Source organism: Pezoporus flaviventris, unplaced genomic scaffold (genome assembly GCF_033815535.1).
Source record: "Pezoporus flaviventris isolate CSIRO_AGI_PZ_B2104156 unplaced genomic scaffold, CSIRO_AGI_Pfla_v1 ptg000013l, whole genome shotgun sequence".
In the NCBI taxonomy this organism is placed as follows: domain Eukaryota; kingdom Metazoa; phylum Chordata; class Aves; order Psittaciformes; family Psittacidae; genus Pezoporus; species Pezoporus flaviventris.
In genome coordinates, this window is record NW_026892561.1 from 7,490,627 (window position 1) to 7,515,456 (window position 24,830).

The 24,830-nt window shown below is 59.8% G+C and overlaps 4 protein-coding genes across 5 annotated transcripts; 2 read left to right on the forward strand and 2 right to left on the reverse strand.

Annotated features, from left to right (window-relative positions):
- Positions 1–795: 795 nt before the first annotated feature.
- BTBD19 (BTB domain containing 19) lies at positions 796–7,986 on the reverse strand. 2 transcript variants are annotated; one of them, XM_061451389.1, is made up of 9 exons: positions 7,844–7,986; positions 5,802–6,039; positions 5,353–5,406; positions 5,043–5,099; positions 3,732–3,791; positions 2,461–2,529; positions 1,542–1,673; positions 1,297–1,422; positions 796–1,167 (listed from the first exon to the last, which is right to left on the reverse strand). In XM_061451389.1, exons 1-9 carry the CDS (start codon positions 7,933–7,935, stop codon positions 1,033–1,035), a joined length of 963 nt encoding a protein of 320 aa, XP_061307373.1. In that variant the 5' UTR covers positions 7,936–7,986; the 3' UTR covers positions 796–1,032. The 2 variants fall into 2 exon arrangements, with proteins under 2 accessions (XP_061307373.1, XP_061307374.1); XM_061451390.1 differs by lacking the exon at positions 5,043–5,099.
- Positions 7,987–8,623: 637 nt separating this feature from the next.
- Positions 8,624–10,394, forward strand: DYNLT4 (dynein light chain Tctex-type 4). Its single transcript, XM_061451391.1, has 2 exons — positions 8,624–9,402; positions 9,674–10,394. The coding sequence occupies exon 2, from the start codon at positions 9,683–9,685 to the stop codon at positions 10,352–10,354; it is 672 nt and encodes a 223-aa protein (XP_061307375.1). The 5' UTR covers positions 8,624–9,402; positions 9,674–9,682; the 3' UTR covers positions 10,355–10,394.
- Positions 10,395–11,832: 1,438 nt separating this feature from the next.
- On the reverse strand, positions 11,833–18,135 carry PLK3 (polo like kinase 3). The gene is made up of 15 exons (XM_061451393.1): positions 17,977–18,135; positions 17,099–17,206; positions 16,904–17,020; positions 16,326–16,455; positions 16,151–16,238; positions 15,548–15,643; positions 14,673–14,868; positions 14,202–14,328; positions 13,723–13,832; positions 13,519–13,636; positions 13,331–13,414; positions 13,022–13,184; positions 12,763–12,892; positions 12,549–12,659; positions 11,833–12,185 (listed from the first exon to the last, which is right to left on the reverse strand). Exons 1-15 carry the CDS (start codon positions 18,133–18,135, stop codon positions 11,991–11,993), a joined length of 1,932 nt encoding a protein of 643 aa, XP_061307377.1. The 3' UTR covers positions 11,833–11,990.
- A 4,076-nt stretch (positions 18,136–22,211) lies between these two features.
- LOC133268168 (SLIT and NTRK-like protein 6) lies at positions 22,212–24,522 on the forward strand. Its single transcript, XM_061451056.1, has 2 exons — positions 22,212–22,283; positions 22,545–24,522. Exons 1-2 carry the CDS (start codon positions 22,265–22,267, stop codon positions 23,777–23,779), a joined length of 1,254 nt encoding a protein of 417 aa, XP_061307040.1. The 5' UTR covers positions 22,212–22,264; the 3' UTR covers positions 23,780–24,522.
- Positions 24,523–24,830: the final 308 nt, after the last annotated feature.

Sequence of the window (24,830 nt, forward strand, 5' to 3'; positions counted from 1 at the left end):
CTATCCCGGGCACTGTCCATGCCGTTACCCAGCACTTTAACTCCAGCGGTGTTTGCCGTGCCCATGGCCCTGGTCCCCCCCCCCAGCCCCAGACACTGGGGTGGCCCTTGGGACCCTGTCCCCGTGCCAGGCGTGGGCACGGCGGGCAGCCCCCCCCCCCTTCCCCAACACGCCATCTAAGTTATTTATATCAAAGAGAGCAAAGGTTTATTTTTGTAGTTTGTACAGGCGGTAGTGGGGACCGAAGGTTTATTTTTAAAGAGTAAATATATATATTATATATAAATTACCTGCTGTGTCCGGCCCTTTATCCTGGGGGGCATAGCTGGGGGAAGGGAGGATGCTTGAGACAGATCCAGCTGTGTGTGCACATGCAATGGGGTGCGCAGTGGGGGTACAGGCTGTGTGGAGGGGGATGTGTGTGGCACATGGGGGGCTGGCAGTGTGGTGCGTGTGTCCAGGGCTATAAGGAGCCGGGGATGCTGGCAGGGCTTGGGGAGGGGGTCACTGGTGTTGGTGCTGGGTAGGTGCAGAGATGCCGGGGGTCTCCCCGCACTCTTAAGCCCCAGGTTCCCCATCTCGTTCAGTCCCTTCCCCACCGGTGCGTGGAGGGGATGTAGCCCTGCCGCGGTGCTCGCTGCCCGCTGCAGCTCAGTCCCGCTGCCGCAGGGGGGCAGCACGGCCCCGGGGAAGGGCCCAGCGCAGAGCCCGGTTGGGGGCAGCATGGGGCTGGGGAAAGGGGGGGCTCACCCTGTATCCCCATCCCACAAGGGACCCCTTCCTGCAGCCCCGCCCCCTACCCCTGCGTCACTGGGGTGTATGGGGGTCCTCACACCCACCGCATAGCGCAGGTCCAAGCCCCCATTCCCTGCACCACTTCTTGGGGTGAACCAGGAATCCTGCCCTGACCCTGGAGCTGTGGCATGAGACAAAGAGCTTTATGGACGCTCTTGGCCACGGTGGCACCTCTGGCAGTGCCCAGCCCCGCACCCTGCCCCGCTGTCCTGGGGGGCACTGCTGCTGCCCAAGCCCCTACTTGGCGTGTGGGTCCAGGTGACGGTGGTGGTCGCGGGGCCGCGTGCCGCGCCGGGGCTGGCAGAGGTGCGAGGGCACCCCACTGCCCTTCTTCAGGGCATGGGACCGCCAGGCTGCCGCGATGCTCTCTGCCTATGGGGATGGGGACGGGGATGGTGGCATCAGCACGGCCACAGCGTGGTCCCCCCTCAAACCCAACCCTACAGCATCCTCCAGCTGCTGAGGTGAGCCAGGACACCATGGGAGGAGGCAGAGGCTCACCGGGATGAGCAGATCCCGCTGGTTTTGTCTCTCCAGCGTTGCCAGCTCACTGGGTGCCAGCAGGGGCAGGCGCAGCTCCTGCACAGGCAGGGCAGCCACCTCAGGCACGGGGCGCTCCAGGACAGCCTGCGAGACAGCAGAATGTAAGGGATGGGGTTGGTGATGTCTTGGGCACCTCTGGGTGGATCTGCCTGATGCGGAACACCATCCATGACCACCGCACCGTGGCCATGCATTGCACTCACCGAGCTGACGTGCGCCCACTCCCGCACAGCCTGCACCAGGTCCAGCTCGTCCACGGCCAGGCGGTCACTGCGCAGCACCCGCGCCAGCACCACATCAGAGAGCTCGTGGAAGCCCTGTGTCCGCACCACTGCCTGCCAGCACAGTGCAGTGCTGGGGTGCTGGTACAGGGACCCCACACACATCCCTCTCCCTGAGCCATCAAGCCCATCCTGGTGCATCCCTGTTTCACACCCCAGCACTTCCTCAAACAGACACCCTCCATCCAGCCTTTTCCTGGCACCCATCATCTCCCTGAACACCATTTGCTCCTTTTCCTCTCCTGTCCAACCTCCAGTCAACCCATTCTTAGGGTCCCTGCATTCCTGCCTTATAGAATCACAGAATGGCTTGGGTCGGAAAGGGCCTTAAGATCATCCAGTTCCAACCCCCTGCCATGGGCAGGGACACCTCACACTAAACTGTGTAATCCGAGGCTCTGTCCAACCTGGCCTTGAACACTGCCAGGGATGGAGCATTCACAACCTCCCTGGGCAACCCATTCCAGTGCCTCGCCACCCTCACAGTAAAGAACTTCTTCCTTATATCTAACCTGAACTTCCCCTGTTTAAGTTTTAACCCGTTACCCCTTGTCCTATCACTACAGTCCCTAATGAAGAGTCCCTCCCCAGCATCCCCATAGGCCCCCCTGAGATACTGGAAGGCTGCTATGAGGTCTCCACGCAGCCTTCTCTTCTCCAGGCTGAACAGCCCAAACTTTCTCAGCCTGTCTTCATACCACAGGTGCTCAAGCCCCTGATCATCCTTGTGGCCACCTCTGGACTTACTCCATGCTGTGTGCCCCAGTGTTCCCCATGCCCCCCAGTGCTCCCCATGCCCTGGGGTACCCCATGTCATGCTCCCCCATGCCTGCAGCCGTACCGCAGTGCAGCCCTCGATGAAGGCCAGGCAGTGCTGCTGGAGGTCTGTCTGCCCATAGGTCACTGCAGCCTGTGGGACAACACAGACACTTGCAATAGGGTCTGGGGCAGGAGGGACCTCCCACCAAAGCCCTGCTGAGACATGAGACCTCTTAAGGACCAGGGTGGGCTGAGCATCCATGTGTGGGGACACCATAGTGCAGATGTGGGGGGAAAGGGCACCAAGGTCCCTGCTTTCCTGGCCTGCCCCAGAGCAAAGAGTTTGGTGGCCTCATCACCTGACAGCCCTGCTGTCAGCAGGAAGCACCTGACTTTCCACTGCTGCTCAGGGACATCACCCAGCCCTAGTGGGCAAGGAGCCCCAGCATTGCTATCAGGAGGTCACACTGCAAGGACATGGGGCCACATGTCTCCAGTGCTCCTTGTGTGGGCACAGGGTCAGCTTAGACCCCCCATATATGCCCCATGCCCTGGTATCAGCCCCAGCCTGCCCCACAGATACCATCATCCCTCTGCAGCAGGAATTTGGGGTGCCCTTATATGCCCCCAGCCCTACCCAGCAATGCTGGTCCCAATGGCAGCCCCTGCATGCAGGGTACATGGGACCAGCACAGGCAGGGGGAGCATCGCCTCCCCCTCCACCATGGCATGGGACTGGGACTGACACAAGCTGGGAAGGAATGGAAGATGTTTTCTTCAGGTTTGTTTTGTTCTGGGGTTTTGGGGTTTTCTGTTTGTTTCCTCCAGGTCAGTTTTGGCTCTGTTTATGTCAGGGTGGTCTGGCACCACATCTGGTAGGAGCTTCTGTGCTCTGGGGCCAGCATCTCACCATAAGAGCATCACTTTGTCTTGTGGGTGATGGAACAAATCCCCTTACCCTGGGGAGCAGCTTTGGTCTCACCAAGCAGCATGGCAGGGCCATTGGGACCTGCCTAAAAGGCTATTTTTAGATGCCCTAAATCTCAGCAGGGTTTTGGGGCTGGCCTCAAAACCATGAGAACTCACGGAAACCCAGTGCATTCCAGTTTCATACATATGATGGCAAGGCCATGGCACTGGGGAGCTCTGGCCAGCTCTGTTTAGGGCAGCATGAGAACATTCCCTTGCCAGGCCATGGTGGCCCTGGTGGCCCTTGCAGCCCTGGTACGATGTGCCAGGGTAGGAAATCCTGCCCCACCATCCAGCCAAGAGCAGGAAGGTCAGGCCAATGCCTGTCCCAAAACAGAACGGGTTGTTTTCAACCCTCTGTGACCCCACTGGTGTCACACTCACCTGCAGAGCCTCGCAGACCTGCTCCACACTCAGAGTGTCCTTGATGAATTTGATGCAGAGCTGGAAGGTAAATGGGGAGAGAATAGAAAGAGCAGAGGCCCAGCCCTGCCACCCCTCTCCTCGACTCTCAGCCTCCCCATAGCTCCCAGGACACGGGACAGGAGACATGCGGGGATGGCACCTCCAGCCCCCCAGGCAGTGGTGGGCTGTGGGATGAGGACTCACAGCACAGCCTGTGGGCAGCCAGCCTGGGCACTGATTCAGCCATAGGCTGAGACTGATGCCACCAAACCGCAGCCAACCTCATAGCCCGAGGCGGGCCACCTAACCCTGGCCACTGTCCCCATCTGTGTCCTGCCATGAGGGACAGCCCTGGTTCTGGCTGGGTGATGTCAGCTTTGCCCAGCCCCGCTCTCTGCCTGTATTTCAGTTTCCCTTCACCTGACTGTTCTGGGTAAGATATTATAAAGAAACTAACGAATGCAAAGTTATATTTATAATAAGCACCCAAAATAGAAAAAAAAAGATGTGCAATCATTCACACATTAAAAAAAGCAACCATCACATTCAAGATCCTGTCCCTTCTAAATAGCATCTGCTGTGTGCATCTTCAGGGAAAATCCCGCTGAGCAGTACATGGCATTGCAACAGCTATCTGTCTGTCGTACCACCAACCCTAAGGGGTCAGAGCCCCTAGGAAACCAAAGGGGATGTGACATGCAGGGAGGAACCTTCAGCTGGAGCAGAAGGGCCCTGAGTCATTGGCAACAGGGACATGAGGTCACCCTGCAGCTGCAGACACAGTCAGGGGTTTCCCTTGGTCAGCCCCTTTCCTTCCCCCCTCCTCTATGGCTCACTGCAGGATATCCCACCCGGATTCACGTGTCTGGGGCACCGCATCCCCCTTTCCTGCAACACCCCTTATGTCCCTCCAACCAGCTGTTTGACAGCCCTGTGCCACATCTGGGCTGTGCTTGTCCTCATGGGGTGACGGGGCAGGACTCGTCCCACCACACCACTGCAGCACACAGCAGCCCATGGTGGCTCAGCTCCTCGGCAGGGTGGGAAGAGAGGGGAAGTCCGGGTGTGAGATGGCGGGTCACACGATCAGCACAGCCGTAATCCAGGAATCATCCTGATGACGTGGCCCAGCCGCCCGCCCCAACGCCAAGCTGCTCCAGCTCCTTCCCCTCATCCGTCTCCCATCCCTCCTGTTTGCTCCCTGCTGCCTTCCCAAAACCTTCTCTCCTGAGCAGCATCCCCCTGGCAGCGCCACTGCTGAGCACTCTCCAGCAATGGGGCTTTCCCTACAGCATCATCCAGCCAGCTGACCACGGGACACCCGTGGGTGATAGCATCGGGGCTTTCCTGCAGGATATGAGACTCCCATAAGCTTCCCAGGGATTCCCCGGCCCCTGCAGGACTCCTGGTTGGTGCAGCATCCCCTCAAGGGGGATCCCACTGAAGAGACACTCTGGAATTGAGAAGCAGGGGCTGAGCCTGCATTGGACCACGGTGATCCATCCTCAGAACCACCTCCAGCCACGCAGGGACCATCTTGGAGTGCTCCTCAGCATGGGGGCACTTGGGGACCACCACCCCAGAGTAAGCAGTGCTGTACCTTGCATAGGTCCTGCAGACCATATTCCACTGATGAAGTCAGTACCTCCAGTGCCTGCAGGCAAGAGAGACCTTGTGAACATCGGGTGCAGGAACAGGCATGGCAGCCCAGTGGACAAGAGCATGTGTCCTTCTGCCTCTGCGGGAGCTCCCAGGTGGGGTATGGGACAGGAAGGGCTGCTCTATAGGGGCATATGAATGTGGCCTGCTTTACTGTCTCCATTCCCATCGTCCAGGATGCACAGAACACCCCAAGGCTGGGGCAGACACATGTGGGACAAGATGCTCTGGACACTCCTCTGTGCTAGGCTGAGCCCCACACACTCATTGCACTGTTAACCAGCCACAGTCATACAGAGCATCCTCTCTACATTCAAAGCACCCCCCACCTCTGCATCCCTCCTTCTCCCTCCCATGCCCATGGTCCCTGCCAGCCCCATCCCCACTCACAATGTGGCTGTTGAGGGTGACGCTGTTGGTGTAGAGGAACTCAATGACGGCCAGGAAGACCTCGGGCTGCACGTTGCCCAGGATGAAGGGTCCCTGGGGTGAGATGCTGCTGGGGGAGTCCTCGCTGCCTGCCGGCCCCTGGCTGAGCATCCCCCGGAAAGCCTGGCAGCGGCATGCCAGCACACAGCGGTGTGCAAACACCTTCTGCTGCTCCCGGCCCACCACGAATGTCACATCACTGCACGGAGAGGGGACCATCAGTGATGGGGTGCCTGGGAGCTGGGACAGGGCACATGGGCAGGGACTGTCTGGGTGGGCTTTTCCTAGCAGAGGCACAAGAGGGCCCTTGCTTGTGGCTCCTTATGGCCATCTGAAAGGTGGGGTGAGCAAGACAGGTCCTCTGGAAAGCACAGCCAGCGACAGGTATGGAGCACAGCAAGACGTGAGTGCTGGCACAGAGCAGGGCGGAGAAAGGCCAGGGGCAGCTGGAGAAAGTGGCTTTCTCTTTTGGCACGGCAGAGCAGGAGAAAGCACGGCTGTCACTGGGCTCAGCCTCCTTGACTCATAGGAACTGAGTCATGGTCTCATGGATGTGCAGCCTCTGGCATTGCTGCCAGCAGGGCTGGCACTGGCCTGTGGTGCACTCTGAGGCACAAGGTCCGCCCTGCTGCCCTTGTCCCACATAGCCTCCCAGCACTGTTCACCTTCCCAGGAATGGGAGGCAAGATGAGAGGAAAAGGGGCTCTCTAGCCTATGTGCACCATGCAGCCATGGCTCATTCATCCTCTCCTCCTCTCTTCCTCCATCCCAGCAGGGCAACAGAAGACATGCCACCCAAACTCTAGCTGCCACTTGGCCATGCACAAACCCATGGCCCAAACCTCATGGTGTCCCACATGGAGATGGATGTGTCCACCAGAGGGAAAGGCACCTGAGTCATCCCACATGTCTATTGGGACTGGCATACTGGGCAGTATGAGGCAAGCTCTCCGTGATTGCTACTGTAAGGGGAGTGAAGTTAACTGTTCCATGGCTGTGAACCACAAAACAAGCAGGGGAAGCAGTCTGTGAGATGTGGGATGCGGGCTGCAGCTACGGGATGCAAGGTGTGGGATGCAGGATGGAGGTTCAGGCAACAGGATGGGCAGAGGATGAAGGCTGCAAAATGCAGAAAGAATGAAGGCTGTGGGATGCAGGCTACAGGAGGAAGGATGTAGGATAAAGGTGACAGATGCAGAGCACAGATTTCAGGTTGCAGGATGTAAAATGAAGGCTGCAGGGTGAAAAGTGTGGGATGCAAGCAGTGGGCTGGGGATGACCAGGCACTGGCAGCCGCTTCCCCACTGCCTGGTGCTGTGGCTGGGGAGTTTTCACTGGAATTTCTCTTCTGGGTGGCCAAAACTTTCAGCAGGGACAGGGGTTTCCTCAGATTGCACTGACATTTGTGCCAGGCCTCAGCACAGGACCACAGGGCCAGCCCACTGCCAGGCAGGACGTGCCGTGTAGGTGCCAGGTAGCAGAGGCAGCAGCTCTCCATCTCCACTCACTGCTGCGGGAGGAGGTAGCAGGGATGCCAAGCACTGCCACCTGCCTTCAGTGCTGCCGGAAGACTGGAGATATCAAAGGAAAGCACTGAAGAGCCAGCCATGGATAGCTGGCTGCCCCTGGGGAGCAGGGTGACTGCAGCACCCTACTGCTGGCAAGGCCAGAAGCCTCAGCACGGGATTTTGCCTGTAACATTGCCTTGCCATGCTGGCATCACTCCCTGGGACAGAGGATCTGGGCACGCTTGGGGTCCTTCCCTGCTCCGGAGAGGTGGTGGCTGCCTCGGTGCGGAATGTACCCAGCAGCCCCGGGCTCCTGCAAAAGCCGAGCAGAAAGGAGGTCCATGCAGAAGGGAGGTCCTAACCACCACCCCCACCACCCCCCCACCCCAAGCAAGGCTCAGATCCATGGGGAAGCAGCACGGGGGAAGCAGCACGGAGCAAGCGCCGAGGGCTTCGGCACGGCTGGGGCGGGGGGTGAGCCCCGCAAGCCCTCACCTGAACTGGGGGTTGTTGACCAGGGTGCGGAGGGCAGCGGTGAAGGCGGCCGCTTCGCCCTGCAGCGACCGCGCGGAGCAGGGAGCAGCCATGGGCTGCCTTGGGGAGGAGGGCGGAGGAAGGGAGGAAGGAGGGAGGCAGGCGGGGGGCTGGCCGGCCCGGGGAGCCCGCAGGGAGGAGGCCGCTACGCGCCATGGCCCATTGCTAGGGAAACCTGGCACGGAGCGGAAGGGCTGCTGGGGAGGCAGCGGCAGGGACAAAGGGGTGGCGAGTGGTGAAGCCCGCTCCTTGCTGCCAAGGCAGCACCATCCGGGTGTCTGCCGGGCGGGATTCGGATGGCTCGGTCCGCGTGGCGATACCCTAACCCTGATGTGGCTCACAGCAGGGAACCAGCACCGGGGCCTGTCGTCCCGTCCCCTCCCAGCCAGTGGCTTTGCTGCAGAGAAGCCCCTGGATGGGGCGGATGGGGGTGAAGGGACACAGGAGGATGGGATTTTTGGGAAAGGCAAAACATGTGCAGGATCAAGGCACAAAGATCAACACCACCTTTATATGCACAGCCCCCATGGAAAGCTGCTGGGCATGGCTGAGTGCCCTGCACTGGGAGATCGAGCCCCTAAACAGCAAAAGTAACCTTTCCTGCTGATGCTTCAGGTCAAAGCCCTGCGACTCTCCTATCTGCTTAGGACACGAGAGCACAGGCAAAAAAAAAGCATAACCAGCCTCACTCAGGCACTGCACCAGAGGATGCCCAGTCCCCTGTCTCCCAAGCCTGGCTGGACCCAAGGAACACGATGGGGGTGCCTGCAGAGGGACCCGTCTTTGCCTATCAGCGGTAGTGGAATGCAGAAGGAAGCACAGGGCCCACAGCAGCAGCCCGAGGGAGCAGGGTCCAGCTGCCAGCGCTTGGCAGCGCTAGTCAGCGGCAGGCTGTAAATACCTCTGATGGGAGATAGAAACACAAAAGCCATCTCGTCTTTCCTCAAACAGCTTGGCAGCCGAGCCAAACAAAGGCACATTGATGGGGTGGCGGTGGTGTACCAGCTGGGCTGGGCTCCGACAGTGGAGAGAAACCTCCTCAGGGCTGGGAATCCCCAGCAAACCTGCCCTCGGGCCAGGGCTCTGCTCAGTGGGTGCCCATCTGCCCATAGTCTCCCTTGATACAGGGAGAAAAGGACCTAAACGGTGCAAAGATCAAGCTGTTGGAGGTGCAGCCCATAGCTGGGGTGCAAAGCATCAATCACAGTGGCTATTCTCCACCTCTCCTTGCTCTTCCTTCACACATTTAACACAGGGAAACAGTTTTTGGGGGCTGGCAGGGAGCAGCCAACGTTGGAATGCCCGGAGTGACTGCAGCTGTCCAGAGACCAGGAAACAAGGAGTTACAGGAGCCGTGCCCCAGAGCAGCCCTGGAGAGCTGCAGTATCACATAGCAACACACTGCAGGAGCACAACAGGTTTGTCCCTGCCAAGGTTGGTCCCTGGGCAGCCAGGAGCACAACATTGGCTGGAAACAAGTCCCCTGGGTTTACCCCTGCAGGGCAGGAGCAGGGCTAGCGGTAAGCGTGGGACAGGGAGGCTGGAGCAGAAGGAGCTTCTCCCCTGTGCCAGGGGACAGGCTGGAGATGGGAGAGCTGAGGGCTGGGTGGACCTGGGATGCAGTGGGTCAGTGGTTGCTGCTGGGGAGGGTGGTGCTAGAGAAGGGAAGGCAGCTGCCGTGGTCCCCCCAGCCCCTTACCATGGGATTGCAGGGGTCAGAGATAGGCAAAGCAGAGATGGGGTGAACAACCTGTGGGACAACCTACCTCCTCCTGACACCCCCCTTTCCAGGCCACCCAGATGGCTGAGCAGCCCTTCGCAGAGGTGTCTGCGCCAGCCCAGGCGATAGCTGCAGACAACACCGAAGTCCACCCGCTCCGAACCACCCGCCGTGGGTCCCAGCCCCATGCACGGGGCACAGAGGAAGGCAAACCGCCGCTCCTGCTCTCCTGCCGCAGCTCCATCCTCAGCACCCTGCCAGCAGCCCTGGCCAGCCGCCGCAGCTCGCTGGGGGCAGCCCCGGGGGGCAGGCGCCCCTCCATCGGCCCCTGGATGCTGCACAGCCGCGTGAGCTTTTCTGGGTTGCCCCTGTTCCAGCCCATCCTCAAGACCCGCCTGGAGAACACTTACAGGATAGGACCAGATGAAGGCTGCAAGTTCAATGCAGGGCGGGTGCAGCAAGTGCTGGAGGGAGCCTTGACAGGTGCCCTTGAGACCATGGTCTACACACCACAGAGCAGTGCGCTGCTAGCCCAGAACCTGGTTGAGATGCTGCAGAGCAGAGCAAAGGACGTGGTGCCACCCCGGTACAAGCTGGTCTGCCATGTGCTGTTGGGGCAGCAGGCACAGCAGAGCCTGCTGGTGGCCAGCCAGGCACTGTGGGACCCCGAGAGTGACAGCTTTGCCTCCACCACCTTCTCCAATGCATCCCTCTTTGCTGTGGCCACAGTGCATGGGGTCTACTTTGAGTAGGACCTGCCTCTCCCTCCACTCAGTGCTGTAGTGCTGCTGAAATAAAGAGGTTTGCACCAGCTCTGGCTCATACCTGCAGTCTTTCCTCATGAGGTGCGCAAGGATCAAGGGATGGGTGCACCTCAGTGCCCTGATGCTCACTACAGTCCCCAGCCTGGGCTCACAGCCACACCATAGCTTTCACTAGCCCAGTTTACAAGACCCAAGCTACAGCAAAGGCAACCCAAAGGGCTGCATTACCCTGGGAGCAGTCTGCCCAAGGCAATGCTACAGGGAACAGCCCAGGCTGCTTCCCACAGCACAAGCCGCTCCCAGGCAGATCGATTACACACTGATGGGGAAGGAGGTGACAAATTACCTTCGAAACAAGTTCATGGAGCACATTAAATTCCTTTTTCCTGGCTCCAGTCCCAGCTCATATCCCATCACATGAGCTGTCACAGGGCAGGGACCCCGGCAACCCACCAACCCCTGGGCTTCAACCCCTGCCTCCTGCATCTCAGCAACACCTCGAGAGCGGGTGGGTTTGGTCCAAGTGCAGTGGCAGTTGAGAATGAGACTTTGGCAGCAGCAAGGAGACACCGAGGCAGCTCCAGAGCTCCACAGACGCCAGCAACAGCTAATTCTGCCCCTCCCACCATCCACAGCAAGAGTGGAGGTACCAGACAGGCTCCTGCCCTCCATCCTGCGTCCCTGACCTTGTCCCCCAGCAGCAGCAAGAGGGGTCCTGCCTGGCAGGTAGTAACAGCCTTAGAACAAGGATGAAGATTAAGCCCTTTGGTGCCCAAGCTCCAAGCAAGTCAAACACAGTTTGCCCTTACACAAATAGATTTTTATTTAGGCGAGTCAAAGACAGGGGAGCTGCACAGGGACAGTCCAACAGGAAAATAAATAATTCCATATAAATAAGATACATAAATAGTCCCACATGGCAGAGACTGCCTCGAAACAAGAAACTTCCCTGGGTCTCAGCAAGATGAGGGCTCCTCCAGGCAAGCCCCTGAATTCCATCCCCCCCATCCCCTTTATCAAAACATCAGGTTGCACCAGACAATTCACAATTTAGGAGCAGACGGCGCACGTTGGGCCCACTTTTCTTAGTGTAGTTGTGGAGTGGCACACACCAGCCCACAGAGCCCCTGGCAGGGCAGGCAGCAACCTTCACCCCTGTCCACCCCTGGGAAGGGGTTTTTCCTACCCCACAGCAGCCAAAAGCCTCGAGGCCAAGGCTGTGCCAGTCCTCTCCAGGCCACAGAGAGGGTCAGTGAACTAGGGCATCAGCCAGGGCAGGCTGGAGCACCAGGGTACAGACAAGGCACAGCCAACCCCGAAGCTGGCCATGGGGCACTCGCCTACCACCTCCCTCCCTGTGCCACCCCAGTCCACCCCACCAAGACCAGCACAACAAGAGCAGGAGCTACCAGTGAGAACACAGAGATTGCCCAGAGCCAGGGAGCAGCAAGGATGTCCAGACCTGCTGCTGTAACCACATCCACGAGTCTTTAGTCCAGAGTCCATCTGAGCACCGGGATACAGGGTGCCCAGGCAGGCAGCCAGCACCACAACATCCCTCCCATCCCATGGGAGGGGAGGGGGAGACCTTTATGTCCAGCAAGGGTTCCCCCAAGGTCCCACACTAGGCTTCAGCACGTTCTTGGAGGAGCTTGAGGATGTATCTGAGGCGGTGGTGGAGCTCAGGAGAGCAGCCCAGCTCCTGGATGCTGCACAGCTTGTAGGTGTAGGAATTTCGCTCCCGGTTGATGTAGGTGACAAGGCAGGAGTGGTCAGGCTTGCTAATGATCACCTTGGTGTGGTCATTGTAGAAGTTCACCTAGGAGACAGGTTGGACTTGGTTTAACCCATGCTTCCCGCGGCATGTCGGGAGCCAGGATGGAGCCACGCTTCCTGCCTCAACCCGTTCCTCCTCCCCAACCTGCCCAAGAGCATCCCTGCTCCATGCCCTATGGCAGGAATGTGCCAGCCCCAACATCAGGGCAGACACAAGTGGCCGACTGAAGCATCATGTCCCTCACAGGCTGCACAAGCTGTGACCAGCAGCTTTGGGCACTGGAGCAGCACGCTGCACCCACAGCTGGACTGTGCCTGTGGGCTGTGGCAGACAAGATCTAACAGATGCCACAAGTCCCCTCCTCCCCATGGTGGTCTGGGCATCTCCACTGTGCCCCACACATACCTGCAGGGTGCCATTGCTGAAGAGCATGAGCAAGGCTTGGTCAGTCTTCACCCACTGCAGGAGGAGCAGGGCTGGCTGCCCAAGGTCATCTATGCTGGGCAAGTCACCTCCCTTAGAGAGAAGAATCTTCATTAAGCCAGTGGTCCCATACATGGTGTCCTGGGTTCAGTGTCACCAGCATACACACAGCCTTCAACACACAACTCACACCCACCTTCATGAGATGCTGCTCCATGTAGGACGCAAAATAGCGCAAGACACTCATCTGCCCCTGCAGCTGCTCAGGGATAGCGGCCACAGAGAACACAAGGTGTTTGCTGCTGGTTGGGTTGTAATGCACAGTCCTGGGAAGGAGTAGACCATGATGAGCTTTGGGGCCACCCAGCACCAAACCCACCCTGGCACTGCCTCCCCTTGCCCCTTCCTACAGCAGGGGCTTCCCCAGAGACACCATCCCCTTCCCCACCACTTACCTGTGGTTGGGGGAAAGAGTCATGTGCGTGCCATTGTTGAAGAGAACCCCAATGCTACGGTTGGAGAGCTGGTAGCCAAAGCCATACTTGTTGGAGTAATCCACCCACTTGCTCACCCAGACAAAGTGCTCGTGGCGGGCCAGGGAAGCCGGATTTTTCCCCGCTGGTGGAAAAGAGAAGGGATGAGCAGAGCAGGAAGACAACCCCTGCCCACCTCTAACAGTACCCGAATAGCAGCCATGCCTTCATCCCATGGGGAAGGGGATGCACAGCTCCCTGCCCCATCCCAGAGTGGACCAACCGGTTTACCTGGGGGCATGGAGGAGAGGCAGGTCCGCAGGAGCCGGACAGCCGACTCAATGATGGCAGAGGTAGTGATGCAGTCTTCAAAGGCTGCGGGCAGAAGATGACAGGCTGAGTCAGCCAGCCCCACTATCAGCCAGGGCAGCACAGGAAGCCTGGGGCAGGCTGGGGTGGCCCAGGCAGGTATTGCTCACCCTCACAGCTGCTGGCCATCGTCCCTCGGATGGAAGGGGATGCAGACTTGTGAGATGTCTCCTCCACCACTGTCTCCACAGGACTAGAGCTGGCACTGCGGCATGATACAGGGGCGGCCTGTGGAGAGACTTGGCTTTATCACTGTTCCACTTGCTCCCCCCCACCCAAAAGGAGGGTGTGCATGGGCTCAGGGGTGTTCTCACCTCATTCCCTTCCACAGTTTTATAGCTCATCTGCCGGCAGATTGAGGTCTTCATCAGCCCAGTGACCAGCTTGGAGATGTCATCCTTGTCTTCCAAAGAGCCCTTCTTGGCTGAGGAGAAAGGAAGTGATGAGCACAGGGGATGGGGACATCACAGCCACCCCTCCCATTTGCTCAGCTCTCCCTCATCTGCCCATGGTGGTGAGCACAGCATCAGGCAGCTGCCTCCCACTTTCACTTCCTAGTTCTCATGCAACGGAGGGCTTCCAGGAGGAACTGCTCCCATGGGTTTCAGCATCGCATCCGCTCTCGAAGCGCACACCCATGCCAGGCCACCGGTGCCAGAAAGGCAGGAGGGCAAGCACAGCTTATGATGGCCTCAGGCAGGGGGTCCACAGAGACCCATCAGGAGGTCTCTCCAGGAGGCAGAACCCACTTCTCCCTGGAGGAAAGGTCACCTGGGCTAGCACCAGGACTCACCTTTGGGTTTCTTCTTCCCAAAGAGGGTCTTGGTGACTTTAGCAAAGAGACTCTTTGCTGGGTTGGGGGGATTCAGCTCTGGAGCCATCACACAGCTGCTGGGAGGGAGTTTCTCAGGCGTGTAGCCCTGCAGGGAGGTCAAGGCAGAGGTTTGGTTTCCATAGCCCACGTGCTTCAGGCAGAGCAGCTGCCCTGGGCTGACCACAGTCACTCACAACCCTCCTGACAGCCAGCTTGCATTTCCTCCAAGCCTTGGCCCTAGGAATGGCATCAGTGCAGGAAACAACCCATGCTATAGGGACAAGGCAGCGGGAGCACACCAGATCCCTCAGTTCCCCTCGCTGGCATTTGGGTAGGACATCAGCTGCTTCCTTTGAAGGACTGAGACTTGGGCTCCAAGGACAGCACAACACAGCCCGAAAAGCCTCACTCCACTTGGAGAAGGGTCAGGACAAACCCCAACACACTCACCTTGAAGAACTCATGGTCCAAGATCTCCTCAAGGGTGAAGCGGTCCTTAGGGTTGCGTCTGAGGATGCCGGCGATGAGGTGCTTGGCGGGCAGGGAGAGGAAGACAGGGAGGGTGTACTCTACTTGCTTGATACACCTGTACGTCTCCTTGAGATCAGAGGTCTCGAAGGGAGGGTTCCCACACAGCAGGGTGTACCTGGGAGGAGATACACGTGCCACTGTCACATCCCCACCAGGCTTGTGACTCAGCAGCACTTAAAGCAAGGAAGTCATTGGCATTTGGCTGCCACACCTGGCTGGGAGCACCACTTCCACCCTGGGCTGCCCTGCTGACATCCGGCCATGCTTCCTCCTAGCAACTGTTTAGAGCAACAGGCAAGGAGCACTGGGGAGGGAGAGGGGGCTGGCAGGCGAAGGCCACCTTCTGCCACCATCGCTCCCAGCCCTGCGTGGCTGATGGGGTGGAAAGCAGAGCAGGAAGCCTGCAGGCAGCAGCCAGGCAAAGGGCTGGATGCACTTAAGCAATTGCTCCCCAAACAAACAGAGCAGCAGCTGCCACCAGACACTGAGGTTTTCCATTGTTTACCAGGTTCACAGGGCAGTGCTTTGAACCGGAGCTGAGCACAGCACAAGAGCACCTGCCCTTTGCTACCCTGCATGCACAGCCCCTGACAGGCATCCCAGCATGACTGGCAGCACCCACACCAGAGCAGAGCTGGGCAGGATCCAGCCACTCTCTACCCTCCCCTTGCCTTTTGTTGGGCAACCACTGCAAAGCCGCAAGGCAGAGCACAAGGGGACTTCCTCACTGGGGCTGCTCCACAGCCCAGCTCTCCCCTGCTTGGACCCTTCCCAACCCAGCAGCACAGACTTACATGACACAGCCCAGAGACCATACATCCGACTCTGGCCCATGGCCCTGCCTCAGCAGCACTTCTGGGGCCAGGTAGTTGGGGGTCCCACATATTGTCCTATGGGGCAAAACGCCAGGTCAGTGCATCCCCTCGCAGACACCCTTCTCTGCTCTAAGTCCTGGGATTTAGCTTGCAGACCATCCCCCCCAAAGCTCCCTCCACCTACAAGCAGCCCCATACAGACTCCCCCCTCTCCAGCTCCCAGGAGCAGCTGGTCCTGGGGAGCCGTTGGGAAGAGCTTGTCCTAGAGCCGGGGAGGAACAGAGCCTTTGTGTCCCAGCCCTGCACAGCCGGCAGGGCAGCCGGGCAGGCACAATAGCCATAGTCAGCACATTGTTCTCCCCGATGCCTGCAAGCTCCCTCCTGGAGGGGCCACAAAGCCCCCAGGCCCCTCGCCTTGCCTGCAGTTGGGGCAGGAATCGCTCCCCCACACCAGGAAGGGACCCTAAGGCTTCCCCTCCCCAGGCCAGGGAGGACCACTCATCCCTCTACCCTCCCAGGAAGCCATAGGAGGAAGGGGGAAAAACCTCAGAGAGCTCCGGAATAGGGAAGCCTTAAACCTACTTTTTCTTCTGGTCAGAGGTATCCTGGCAAGCAGCTAGCCCAAAGTCCCCCACTTTCAGCTCCATGTTCTCATTGATGAAGAAGTTGCCTGCAATTCAAGGGTGATGTGTCACCACAAGCCTCTCTGGGGCACCTCACTCCCCACGTGGCACCCTGTCCCAACCACAACACTCACCAAGCTTGAGGTCTCTGTGCAGGATGCCCTTGAGGTGAAGGTATTTTAAGCCTGAGATGATCTGTTTGAGGTAATAGCGCACTTCAGGCTCCAGCAGTGTGTGGCGGGCCTTCCAGATGTGGGCCAGGGACTGCAGAGGGAGAGAAGGCAGCTTGGTGATGGGAGGCAGGGAGAACAGGCAGCCCTGCTGACTAGGCATGGGGCAGGCAGGGTCAAATCCAGTTCTTCCAGAAGTTGCACATCCACAAATAATCCTTCTTCCACAGCCATGACCTCAGCAAACTCCACACGAAGCTGAGGTTGCTCAGCAGAGACAGGAGAACCACTGGATTTATGGGGGCCCCACCAGGAGCTATGGGCTGCCAGTATGAACAGGCAGCCTGAGTAGGACAGGCAGCCAACAGCGTCCCTGATGCCACGCAAAACCACACAGCTTATGGCTGAGCTCAGAGGGTGTGACAGAGGAGGCAGCCCAGGAGAAGGGGAATGCTAGCAAAGCACCTCAGATAAGGGCTGCTCCAACCAGCTATGGCTCTGTTTAGGAGATCCTTTGACAAGAAGGCCACACCAGTGCTCACCTTCCTACTGCAGTGCTCCAGGAATATGTAGATGCTCTCCGAGTCCTCAAAGTAGTGGGAGAACTTGACAATGTGCTTGTGGTGCAAGTCCCGGTGCAGCTCGATCTCGTTGGTGATCTGAAAGGGAGCAGCAGTACCAGGTAAGCACAGGGCCCACTCTGTGTCCCACCACTTCACGAGCCCCACAGCACCCACCTTCTCCCGCTGATGGGGTTTAGCCACCCGGCTGTGAGGAATGACCTTCACGGCATAGGTTTTGTTGCTAGAGAGATCTGTCATTTCATAGCATCGTGCAAAGCCACCCTGCAAGGGAAGAGGTGGTTATGGATGGGTGAGAGACAGCTCTTCGCCCCTGCCTGCTCACAAGCTGCCTCCTCCTCCTCCTCCTCCATTCCCTTGCAGCACAGCCCGGCAAGCGTCACACGCTCCCTCCTGCTGTGTCGCCCACTAAGATCTGAACTGTGATGCTCTCAACCAGGGATTTTCTTCACCCAGTTCCTGTAAAACCTCCAGGGCCATTTTTCCCTCCCACCATGGCCGAGCTCCTCATCTTTCCACATGAGGGATCGATCTGGAAAGTCCTGCGCGGGGCAGGAAGCCCGGGGACCGGAGGCCACCGAAAGGCAGCCCCATGGAGACAGGTTTTTCCTGCCGTGATGTCACCTCCAATCTGCACACTCAGCCGCCCGGGCCGGGCTGGGAACCGGCACCCGCCTCCTACACACAGCGCCGGCAGCGGAAACAAAAGTTGCGTGCGGCGGAGCGGCGCGGGCCGGCACCGCTGGGAACCGGGGCACTCGCGGCCCACGCAGGCCCCGCGGGGCGCCCCGAAACCGATGCGCCTCCGATAACCGGCGAGGCACGCAGCCAGCCGGTGATTCACCCCTTCCAGCGCTGCTGCGGGCCCACCGGCAGAGGCGAGGCCGGTGGAGGCGGCGGTGGCGGCAGCCGAGGGGGCCGCAATCAGCACCGGACGACCCCGAGGTGGGGATCGAGCAGCCGCGTAGCCCCCTCCTCGCACCGGTCCGCGGCTCCCAGCACCGCACACCCTCCCCTTCCCCGCTCCCCGGTACCTTTCCCAGCAGGCGGCCCTTGCAGTAAGAGCGGCCGGAGATGGGGTCGGTGATGATGCGGGTGGTCTCGGCGGCGCGGGGCGGGGGTACCGGGGTGTGAGCGGGCGGTGGCGGGGGGCAGACGGCGGGGAAAGGGGGAAACAGGCCGGCGGGCTCCATGGCTGAGGCTGCTCCACCGCCAGCACCGGAACCCGCACACGTGGCCCCACCACCCCGCGCTACCACTGCTTCTGCCGCCGCCGCGGGAATCCCGCCGGTTTTATCAATGGGCGCGCTGACGTCACCCGCCGGAGCTCCGCCCCCGGGCGGCCCCGCTCGGCTCTTAAAGCGGCCGCAGCACGGAAAATGAGGAGCTGCGACCTGAGTTTTATGTGCCCATTGGGACCCTTTTGCCAGCCGTGAGCCGCGGGGGGGGAACCCAGCCACGGCCCTGCTGTCTCCACTGTACAGAGTCCCCCCCTACACCCAGAGCACCTCAGTGGATGCGTGCCTCTCCTAGATACAGAGACCCCCACAGACAATCAGCCCCTCCTTGACACAGGGATCCCCTACAGACACACCAAGACCCCTCCTCAGCTCCCTCCCCTCTCTCCCAGGACACGCAGAGTCCCCTCCGCACACACGTCTGTAAATACACACTCACAGGACATCTCCCCTCACAGGGATGGTCAGCCTGTGTCACACAAACCCCTGCGGACCCCACAGTTACACCCCCCAGAAAGGCAAAATCCAGGGTAGGATGCAAAGCCCACCGTGTTCACTGTGGGCCCAGCCCCTCACCCCAACAAACCTGAATGCAGGTGGAACCTTTCACTCTGTGCCAAGGGCTGAAGAGAGGGGTCACAGTCCACCCCAGGTGGGGTGCTGGGGACACAGGGGACAGTGGAAGGTGCAGGTGAGCTCCCAGCCAGGCTGTCCCATGGTCAGGTGGCCCTTGGCCACACTTTGCCCTGGCTCTAGCCCAGCTCCAGCAGTCCTCAAAGAACCCTGAAGGATCGGTTCCCCATAGCTGCCAGTCCAAGACTGGGAACCTGCAGGACTGTTCCAGTAGGGACCTCCATCCTGGCTCCTCAGTGCCTGGGCGCTGAGTCCTGGTGGCTCTGGTGTTGAGGGGTGGCCTGGCTGGGCTGGCCAAGGTAATGATGGTGCCTGGGCAGTGTGCCATAGCGGTGCTGCTCTCTCATGGCCATAAGCAGCAGGACAAGCCTGTGTCACCTGAAACAGGTCATGGCAGGATGCGGATCATCTCTCCCCAAGGTGGCTGCAAACCCACAGCCCCCCATGAGCCTGGAGCAGCAGCATTGCAAAAGCCCTTCAAAAGCAGATCCCGCTGCTCATACTCCCACACGGTGACTGTGAGCAAATCCCTTGCTCTGTGCCTCAGTTTCCCCCAGTGCAGCTCAAGGCTCTTGTCACTGATGCTCAAAGTGCTCCTGAATATGCAGAGAGTTTTGCATGAACACCCATGGCCAAACAGCCCCGTTCTCCACAGCACATCCCACTATAGCGCAGAGGAATGAGCCCCCTATTTTGCTCTGCAGAAAAGCTGAGCAAACCTGCAAGACACAGCGGAAACAACCCAGATCTGTCTGCTTTTCTCCTCGGGTTTCCAGCTCTTGCAGGGGAAGCACCTGCAAACCCACCACCCGGCAGCGAACACGGCTCGGGCAGGGGCTGCTGCTCCCTGGGGAAAGCTGCCGGTTTCCACCCGGGACCCAGGGCTCCCGGGGCACAGGCAGCGTCATGGGGCAGCGTTGGCTTTCCGACGGAGGAGCAAACTGGGCGGAGCTGAGTCAGGAGCACAGTCTGGAAGCAGCCCATGGATGGAGAGACCGGGGGACCTGCCCCGGGCCTGCCCCCGGGCCCCTGCAGAGGCACAGAGGGGATCAGCGAGGGCTGAGAGCTGCCGGCTCCGCTCCTGCTCTGCCTGCCTCCAGGAGAGAACTTAGGCTGGGTTTGGGGCATGGACGGACCCCGCAGCCGGAGTCCCACCAAGGCATCACCTCTCCAGGAAAGATGGAGCCCGGAAGCAGCCCCCATCCATCTGCAGCTGGGGTCTGTGGAGATGCAGAGCATGGAAAATGGGGTTTTCCCCTTACGGAGCTGGAGCAGCGGGAGGGAGTGTGGTTTGACATCAACAACCTGCCCAGCCTTGGCAAGGGAAGGCTGCCTGCTGCTATTTAAATGGAATTGCAGGAAAAGAGACCCAGGGTCTTTAGGAAGCGTACAGTGAAACCAGGACAGGCACCTGATGCAAGTCGCGCCAAGGGAAATCCCATCTAGATACCAGGAAACTTCTTTCCCCCCCTGAGAATGGTAAAATGTAACAGGAGCCCAGAGAAGCTGTGGCATCTCTGTCCTCCACTATACTCAGACCTGGCCTGGTCTCAGTGTCCCCCCACCCTCACAGCATTCAGGGATGCTGAGCAGCATCAGGAGCAGTGGTGCTGAACCCAGCTGCCAAGTTGGCTCTGTTGAAGGGATGCTTCTCAGGGCGGCTGCATGGCATTGCTATGGGCTCTACATATAGTGCCCAGGCAACGCAATGGGGTGTGGGTGAGCTCCCTGGCATTGGGGTGACAGCCCTGACCCCCTCAGGAGTGGGATTTCCCCCTCACCCGGTGAGCTCCTGCAAAGGATGGGGCTGCAGCCACCAAGGAAGAGGAGGAGGAGGAGGGAAAGGGTGGATGGTCCCTCTGGTGACTGGGGAAGGAAGCACCAGCTGCAACTCCAGCAGAGCAAACCTGCCCCAGGGGCTGGCTCAGGATATGCAGGGGGGAAACTGCAAATCTGGGTAAAGCTGCCTGGAGGGAGAAATGAAAGGACCCGGATCCCTCAGGATTAAGGAAGCGCTTGGATCTGGGGTGGTATGTAAAATGCCAGTGCTGGGAGGTACCCCTTGGGAGGCAGGATCCAGCCCAGGGAGGTTCAGGAAGCTCTCTGAAATCCTCTACAACGGGGCCCTTGGCTCAGCTCCTGCCCCAGAGCACGGGGAGCAGGGGAGGCTTTGCCCCAAGCAGGGTGTCAGCAGGCTCCAGCCCGTGGGTGCCAGCCAAGGGCTATGTAACCGTGTCCAAGGCACCACGGAGGCAATTCTTGTGCCCCCCCCCCCCGGCCAGTTGCTGCAGGCACCTCCCTTTCCTCATGGGCCTGAAACGGCGATTTCCTGCGTCCCACCCCAGCAGCCTGCCGGGATGCAGCCAGTCCTGCTTCCCTCCTTGCTCCCTCCCACCCCATCCCTCCTCCCAGCAGAAATCCCTGACACAGGATTCGTTGCTGCAGCATTTGCTGCACAGCATGAGGTGCTGGCACCCCAAACCTCACTCACAAGACAATGCCCACAGCAGGACAGGTCAGGTCCAGCTGCCAGAAATCACCCTTCTGTGGGATTTGTGGGTCTGGGACAGACACAAACAGGATGATGGGTCTGTGCTCAGGCCAGGTTCCATTTCACCCATCTCTCAAATACTGAAGCAAAGCACTGTTGGTGCCACACCATGTGTCTCAGTTTACCTAGCTCACACTGTGGTGAGCACACAGGCATTTTCAGGGTGCGCAAAACCAGCTCCCCTCTCCAGCACTGCTTCTCCTGTGGGCTGAAGTCTCATATCTGATTCCACTTCTCCTTTATGGCTTGGGACTTACATGAGATGGAAGGAAGTCATAAGGGGTCCAGTGATGGAAAGAGGAGTTGCCTCTTTGCCCCCATCCTGCAAGCTTATCCACCCTGTATCCTCTCCCCAGTGGGGCTGGGAGTCACACTGTGTACAGAGATGGGGACCAGCCAGGCAGAGCCCTCTCCCCATCCCAAGATGGGGGCAACTCAGCAGACCCCAGCCTGTCCCCTCTCCAGGATCCTGAGGGGCTGATGCTGGAGTATGGGGGGGGGGGGGGGGGGGGGGTGTCTAGAGAGACATATAGGTGTGGGTGGGCCAGAGCGGGCTGGAGACTGGGGAAAGCTGGGAAGGGACATTGCTTCGGGGGGATGGAGAGGAGAGGGTTGGGGAAGGAACGGGGTGCTGTGGTTTATGGAGGGAGGCAGAAGAAGTGGGGGCACCAGGCATATTGGCTGTAGGGGACATATTGTAGGAATATTTTGGGGGGGGTTGTCCATCGCGGTTGGAGGGTCCATGGCTGGTGGGTGCCTGGGGCACAGGGAGCCCATGGCCCGCGGGGGAGAGCAGCGGGCCCGGTCCGGGGCGGGCTGCGGCGGGGCCGCCCCGAGGCGAGGCGGAGCCGACGGCCGCGCCCGGCGGGGAGCGCGGCGGGGACGGAGCGGCCCCGGAGGATGGGGCGTGCGGAGGCAGGTGAGACCGGGCCGGGCTCCCCGGGCCGGGAGGGGGGAGAGCGCAGCCCCGGGGGTCGCTCGCTGCCCCCTGGGAGCTGCGGGACGTCGGGTGTGAGACAGCCCAGGGCTGGGAGGGAGCGGCGGCGGGGATCCGGGTGCTTTCCATGGGATGCGGCGGGGGGGGGAAGCGTGTTCAATCCGCTGTGGGCTGGAGCTGCGGGAGCGGGAGAGCCGGTCCCGCAGCGCGGTCACTCGTCCGTCCACTCTGCTGTCCCCGCAGGTGCTGGGCTGGGGACCGTGTCGCTGTGGGGCAGCCTCCTGCTCGCTGCCGGCCTTACCCTCGACCCAGCACCGCAAAGCTGCAACTGCACGGAGCCCATGGACTTCCAGGTGTTCCGCGAAGCTCCGCTCACCGAGAGCTGCTGCCTCAACTTCACCAGCTCCAACATCACCCACCTGGACTGGGGAGCACTGGTAGGGGTGCGGGGGCTGCGGGAGCTCTACCTCTCGCACTGCAGCATCACGGACATCAGCAATGCACAAGGAGTCCCCCCTGCCTTGGAGATCTTGCACTTAAGTCACAACCTGCTGGAAAGACTCCCTGGAAGCTTTCTGGAAGATGCCCCTAATTTGAGGGTCCTTTATCTGGACAGCAACCAGCTCCAGGAGCTGCCCAGGTTCTTCCTGAGAGCATCCAACCAGGTCCAGGAAGTCTACCTGGGCTTCAATGCCCTGACTTTCCTTCCCACCAGCCTCCTGAAGCCGTCTCTGCTTCATCTCCAGCTCTCCAACAATAGCTGGGACTGCAGCTGTGCTTTGCTCAGCACCCTGGAGGACTGGCCCAGCCTGGCCGCTGAGGTTATCTGCCACACACCGGAGCGCTACCACGGTGTGGACCTCCAGAGCATCCCCCGGGATGAGCTGTGCCACTCCATCAGCCTCACCGCCCTCTTCATCTGCCTACCCCCTCTCCTCATCCTCGCCATCGTCACCTGGTGCTTCTGCAGGCGGAAGAGAAAGACCAACTACAGCTTTCAGAGCAGGTCCCAGAGCCACCTGGCCACAGCAGAGAGGGGCAATGCACCAGTGCCTGCAGAACCCCACCACTATGTCCCCTACGATCTGCCTGCTGCCCCCTCTGAGACTGAGAAGAAGGTGCTGCTGGGGAGCCAAGTCATGCTCCAGCCCTCTGTGGACGCACTGGACAGCAGCAGGGACCTCTATGAGGAGGTGGAGATCCGGGTGGGATCCCCCAGCATGTCCCAGGTGCCAACCTATGAAGGGCAGCGGGTTACGGGGCTGGGCAGGCAGCGGGACACCCCATCCCCGAGGGCAGAGGAGCTGGGGGGCAGTGATCCAGAGGTGGACACCGTCAGCGTGAGTGAGGTCCTGAAGGACTCAGCTGACCGGGAGAAGATCTACATGAGTCAGTCAACCAACTATTACAACCTGGTACCCGGCATCGAGCTGGAGGACTCAGACAACGTGGAGTATGAGAACATCGACCTGCACTGATAATGGGACTCGAGCTGTGTCTGGGACACAGCAGGATGGAAGAGGACAGCCAGTGGTGAAAGCCAGCACAGCAGAAGAGCCACGAGCTGTCCTGATATGGCTTACAATGGCTGCTTGCAAAGCTGCACTCCAAATCCCCATCCCTTCCCCTGTGCTACCGTGTGCACCCCTCGCTTGCCGTGTGCTACAGCTCAGCAAGGGGTGGTGAGGACACGGGGCAGGCTGGTGGTGTTTGGGGATGCACGGATTGGCAAGTGCCCAAGGAAGGACATGGAGAGGTGGGGGCTAGTTTTGGGGACAAGGTGACAATACTGTGTGTGCCAGACTCACTGACTGACCCTCCATCCTCTCTTGGTGTAGCCAAACGGGATCTGGCATGGACTTACTGCTCCCCAGCCTGCAGAGAACAGGGTCTGGGGACATGAAATGGGGCTGTCTGTGCCTACATGGTCTGTGGGGAGTGTCATACATGGTTGGGTGCCCTGCCTGCTGCACACCCCACATCCTGCAGTGTCCCATGGGGGCTAGAAACAGCTGGTGCATGTGTGCTGCTGCATGCATGGGTGTGCATGCACATGTGTGTGCAGGGACTCTGCACAGTTAGCTGTGAGTGGGTGTGCAGGGTGCACAACATGCACACAGGGAAGCACTGGAGGGGGCCCCTTGCAGCATCCCCTGCTCACTGTGCTCCCAAGCCCTGTAGGATCCAGCTCTCAGTAAGAAATAAATCATTTTACTCCTGGCAGTGTGGCTCCATCCCTGTGTTTGTGTGGTTTGGGGTGGTGGGGAGCCATCTGATGGAGGGAAGTGTAGGGATGGGGGGCTTTGCTCCCACACCATACACCCTCCCATGCTCTGTGTGATGCTCCACTGTGGGTCTCATTCAGATGCCCCGGGGCCACTTTGCCAACAGAGCTGGACCCTGGCTGAGGGCGAGCAGAGCCTCTGCCTTGGCGCCGTGATTTACAGCCAGCTGGGGAAGGTGTCAGCCTGTTGTAAACGCTGCAGTTCCTGGCCAGAACAGGGACTTGTGGGGCTCCTGGGAACGGGG